The sequence below is a fragment of the Pipistrellus kuhlii genome, unplaced genomic scaffold (assembly GCF_014108245.1).
Source record: "Pipistrellus kuhlii isolate mPipKuh1 unplaced genomic scaffold, mPipKuh1.p scaffold_m20_p_17, whole genome shotgun sequence".
In the NCBI taxonomy this organism is placed as follows: Eukaryota; Metazoa; Chordata; class Mammalia; order Chiroptera; family Vespertilionidae; genus Pipistrellus; species Pipistrellus kuhlii.
The window spans coordinates 30,145,875-30,150,848 of NW_023425482.1; the positions used below are offsets into that span (position 1 = coordinate 30,145,875).

Here is a 4,974-nt window from a genome sequence, read left to right on the forward strand (position 1 = left end):
GGCGGACGGGCTGAGGGAGCTGGACGAGACCTCGGTGGCAGGAGGCGGCGGGCGAGGGAGCGGGCTGCCGCGGAGGACGGCTCGGGGGCGCGCGCGCGCTCCCGGCCCCGCTCCCTCCACCGTCCCGGAGCCAGAGCCCAGCCCGCCGCCGCGCCGCCCGCCCGGCCCAGCCTAATAACAACGGCGCCCGGGGTCAGGTGGCCGCGCGCGGACCGCGCCGCCATTGGCCCGGCAGAGAGCGCGGCGCGCCCGGATTGGCCGGGGGGCGGGGCCTCAGCCGGCCGGGGGCGGGGCCCCGGGCGGCGGGCGGGGCGGCGGAGGGGGCGGGGCCAGGCCGCGATCCGCGCCTTTGTGCCGGGCGCGCGCTCTCCGCCGCTCGGGCTGCAGCGCGGCCGCATCGGTAATTCAGAGCGGCGGCGGCGGCGGCGGGTGCGGGCAGGAGGCGGCGGCGGGAGCATTGGGGACCGGGCGGCAGCGGCTATGCATCCCAGTGCGGCCGGGCAGCCGCGGCTCCCCTGAGGCCCCGGCGGGGCTCCGGGAGGGAGCAGCGCGCGGGGGGCACGGCCGCTCGGGAGCGCCAGGGACAGCGGGAGCGTCCGGAGCGGCTCCGGCGGAGCTGCGCGCGGGGCTGAGGAAGGGGCTCCGGAGCGGGGCTGGGGCGGGGCGGGGGGGCGGCTGGCGCGGGCGGCCCCCGGGGCGGGGGGCGGGGTGGGCGCCGCCGCCGCGATGCCGGGTGTCGCGGAGCTGCTGCTGCTGCTGCTCGGGGCGGTGTGGCTGGCGGGCCCGGCCCGGGGGCAGAACGAGACGGAGCCCATCGTGCTGGAGGGCAAGTGCCTGGTGGTGTGCGACTCCAACCCCACGTCCGACCCCACGGGCACGGCGCTGGGCATCTCGGTGCGCTCGGGCAGCGCCAAGGTGGCCTTCTCCGCCATCCGAAGCACCAACCACGAGCCCTCCGAGATGAGCAACCGCACCATGATCATCTACTTCGACCAGGTGAGCGCCGCGCGCGGGCTGGGCTGGCGGGGGTTGGGGGGAGGCGGCGGGCAGGTGCCCACCGTCCCCAAGGTCTCTGCGGAAGCGCTGGCAGAGCTGGCACTGAACCCTGCCCGCTCCCCTCCGCCCCCATGTCTTATAGGTACTAGTGAACATCGGGAACAACTTCGATTCGGAACGCAGCACGTTCATCGCCCCGCGCAAGGGGATCTACAGTTTTAACTTCCACGTGGTCAAAGTCTACAACAGACAGACCATCCAGGTCAGCCGCCGCCTCTGGGCCCGGCCCGGCTCGGGGAGGGGGCCGCTGGACGCGGGAGTGAGCAGCGGGTGGGAGCGGGAGTCGGAGCAGCAGCCGCTGCACGGCCGGGCCCGGCCGGGGAGTAGCGGGGCCTCTTGCTTCGGTGGCTGGGCCGCCCCTAGCTTCCCCTGTCTTCAGCTCTTGGAACCCAATCCCCGCCCCAAAGACAGAGGTCCCTTCGCGCTTCCCTCGGAGACGGCGGGGGTTTCCCGCAGAGGTTGCTGTAGCCTCACACCCGCTTCCATCAGATTCCCCTAACCCCACCCTTCAGCACCACCGACAGCGCCCCGGCCCCTGGTCCCGGCCCAGAGCCTGCAGGACGCCCGTGACCGAGCCCCGCGCCCAGCGCTCAGGTGGGCTCCGGCGGTCCTGTGCCGACCGGCTCCGGGTCTGCGGACCGGCTCCGGGTCTGCGGACCAGCGGCGCAGCCCGAGCCGGTGAGGGGTGGAGAGGGAAGGGAAGGGGCTTCGTGCCGCTCCCTCCCGGCTCCAGTCTGGTCCCCGCCCGCTCTCGCTGCTCCCCTGGCTCGCGAAGGTGTCCAGGTTTCCTTTGGGGTGAGGCGGCGGCGGAGCGCGCGGCTGGAAGAGGGGGGCACGCGGGGCCCGTTCGCTGCCGAGGCCGCCGCAAGGGCAAAACCGGGCGGCAGGTGCGGGGAGCGGCCGGAGCGGAGCGGGACAGGAACGGAGCCTGGGTTTTGGGGATGGACCGCGGACCTCAGCTCTGCGCGAGGTTTCTCTTTAGTTCGAAGCCTCGCCCGGCACCTCTGTGTCCGGCCAGGCAGCTAGGAGCTGGACGAGCCAGGGTTTTTGTGCGTTTGTTTTCCCAGAAGCACCAAGCGCGGGGTGGTCCACGTTTCCATTTGAGCCTTGGGGTGGGGTTGAGGGGGGAGGGGACTAAGGTATCAGGTATCGCTTGAGCCACCTATGGATTTCTCAAATTGGATTTTTTTAAAAAAGCGCCCTCAGGATGCGATGGGCGGATGAAGGTGACTCCGGTGAGGGGCAGACCCATCCTCTCATCTAGGTGGGCGCCTTTTGTCCCCTCTGGACCCTGGGCAGTAACCGGCAAAGCCCCTTTCTTACCCCTCTTCCCCTCTTTCTCCCTCCCCCCCCCCCCCCCCTCCAGGCCTTCAAGGCCATTAGCTCAGCGCGCAGGTCCTGACTCCACTGCCGCTTCGGTACCATCTTGGCTTCTCTCTCTCTCTCCCCCGCAGGTGAGCCTTATGTTGAACGGGTGGCCGGTGATTTCGGCTTTTGCCGGCGACCAGGACGTGACCCGCGAGGCCGCCAGCAACGGGGTCCTGATCCAGATGGAGAAAGGCGACCGGGCCTACCTCAAGCTGGAGCGGGGCAACCTGATGGGCGGCTGGAAGTACTCGACCTTCTCCGGGTTCCTCGTGTTCCCCCTCTGACCGCCTCCTCGCCTCCGGAAAAGGAGGCCGGGAGCGGCCGAGGCAGGAGGAGGGGGGGTGGCGAGCAGGCGGCTGACAATGGGAAGGACTGGAATCGGCCCCCCGCGCCCCGCTTAATGCAACTGTTTCCTGTGCGAGGCGCGCGGGCGGCCCGCGGAGGCGGCGGCGGACGGCTGTGTCCGGTTACTCATTTGGGGAAGTAGATCCCAGTTAGCTCCGCGCACCCCCCTTTCCAGAAATAAGCTGCCCCCCACACACACACCCTCACTTCCCGCTGCAGTCGCGGAGGAAGAGAGACCGCCTCGACACCGGTCCTCACCCCCTGCCCCCGCTCCTCCGAGTCCCAGAAAAGAAACTATTTCCCTTAGAACTGGAAACGTCCCCTCCTGGGTCCCCCCCGCTGACATCCGATCCGCCCCTCCCCCGTGTTAGGCGACAGGGGGGGAGTCTGTCTTTTTCATTTGGTGATGGAGGAGGCGGGTTTTCACTCGGAGAGCTGCTCTGCCGAAAACACTCTCGAGAGTCCATTAGCGGCAGATACTTGTCCGCGGCTGCTGCTTAGCGGAGGAAGGACTCTCCTGGGTGGTGACTGGTTTAAAAATATATAAATATAAATATATATATCATTTGTACACGGAGGACTGCCCAGTGGACGCTGGCTGTAGTGTTTCCGTAATTTCTATGTCCCCCCCATTCGGAGTGATCGTGAACCCCAAGGCTGCTTGATATTCTGACGCTTTGTCGAACCCCGAACCCCGTGTTCTGTGGCTCCACTCACCTCCACCCGGAGGTTCCCCGGGGCCCCTCCTCGTCCGCCCCCTGTATCATACGTGTGAATAGCCAAGAGTTACATCTGCTTCCATCTATCCAATAAAGTTGAAGTGGGACTTTTATTTTTTCTGACACCGCTTCCTAGACGCTGCGTCTCCCCAAGCGGCGAGGGGTGAGGGTCGGGGTGCAGAAGGGCGAGGCTCCGAGCGCCGGGGAGACGGCCCAGCCTGCGGCCCTGGAACCAGGAGGGCGACAGCTCACAGCCGCCCCGCACCAGGCCCGGGTTTTGCCCCACACTCGCCTGTGTCTCCTGCTTTGGCGCAAACCTTAAAGGTTTGGCCGAAATCTTACCAGGCCAGGCGGAGCTGCCAGCCGGGAAACTAAGTTGGGATTTTCCGAAGTCCACGCGCGCCAGAAAGGATGCGAACCGCCGGAGCTGGGACTGGCTGCCCGGGGGCGCGCTGCCCACGCCTCTGCCCGGGCGCCCCCACCTGCGCTCCGGGCGCCCCCGCCGCCTCCCGCGCCGCCGTGCTCAGGCCAGGGCCTGCCCTCCGCACCGCCTGGCACCGGGACTGGCGCGCGCCACGGGGCTTTGGACGGAGAGCTTCCTGTAGGAGTGCTGATCGTGAGAACGTAATGTGAAAGCAAAACTGAAATAAATAAACGACGTCGTTTTAAAGCTGGAAGTCTGGCCCCGTGGCTTTGGCCGTGGGCGGGCGGGCGGCTCCGGGCCTCGGGGTGGAGGGAGCCCTGGTCCGGATGCCCCCCCCCTTACCCCCGCTCTGGTCCTTTTACTGGTTGTTTTATTTTTGTTTTTCCTCCGGCCCGAGATCGGGGAAGGATTTAGTTAGCTCCTGGAGGCTGGGAAGAAGGGGGGATTATAGTTAATAAGCGACGCATCTCAGGATTGAGAGATTGGCCTGGCGCAAGCGGCCTTCCCTGCGTCTCCTCCGCCGGCAGTCAGGGCGCATCCCCCGCGGCCGTTCAGCCGCCCCAGCGCCCCAGCCCCGGAGGCAGGTGGGGAGGGGGTGGGGAGGGACCCGGGAAGTGAGCCGGGTCTGGAATGCTCTTCTCTCCCGCCTCGCCGTTCCCTCCCCGCAGGCCAGCCCCGAGGGAAGCTGAGGTGAGGTGGAGGAGGAACCCGAGGACTTAATGTTTAAAAGGCACCACTGGATTCTTTTCAAACGGAGACGCTCACAAGTGTTCTCCCCGAATTCCTGGGTTGCGGGGAGAGGTCAGCAGCGGAACCAGTTGACCCAGACCCAACCACCCGCTTTACCCCGCCTCCCCCCCCCCCTCCGCCCCCGCCAAGCCAGGTTCCCTCAGGCTGCGCCCCAGGTTCTCCCTGGGGGGGAGGGCAGCTGCCACCGCCCAGGAAGCTGCGCCCAGATGCGCTTGGAGCTCAGTGGGTGCCTGTGGGTGGTCACCCCTCTTCCTGAGGAGGGAACCTCCAGGCAGGTGACTTTGGCAAGCCCCCTCTTGGGGCCCAGTTTGC

General features: G+C 67.7%; 1 protein-coding gene across 1 annotated transcript; it reads left to right on the forward strand.

The window, feature by feature from the left end:
* Positions 1 to 393: 393 nt before the first annotated feature.
* On the forward strand, positions 394 to 2,943 carry CBLN1 (cerebellin 1 precursor). Its single transcript, XM_036441013.2, has 3 exons — positions 394 to 996; positions 1,139 to 1,258; positions 2,511 to 2,943. Exons 1-3 carry the CDS (start codon positions 727 to 729, stop codon positions 2,706 to 2,708), a joined length of 588 nt encoding a protein of 195 aa, XP_036296906.1. The 5' UTR covers positions 394 to 726; the 3' UTR covers positions 2,709 to 2,943.
* Positions 2,944 to 4,974: the final 2,031 nt, after the last annotated feature.

Excerpts from the sequence above, each read along its gene's own strand:
- CBLN1 (XM_036441013.2), top strand. The coding sequence starts at position 727 with ATGCCGGGTGTCGCGGAGCTGCTGCTGCTGCTGCTCGGGGCGGTGTGG. Across the intron at positions 997-1,138 it reads TGATCATCTACTTCGACCAG|GTACTAGTGAACATCGGGAA; the intron begins GTGAGCGCCGCG and ends CATGTCTTATAG. Across the intron at positions 1,259-2,510 it reads ACAACAGACAGACCATCCAG|GTGAGCCTTATGTTGAACGG; the intron begins GTCAGCCGCCGC and ends TCTCCCCCGCAG.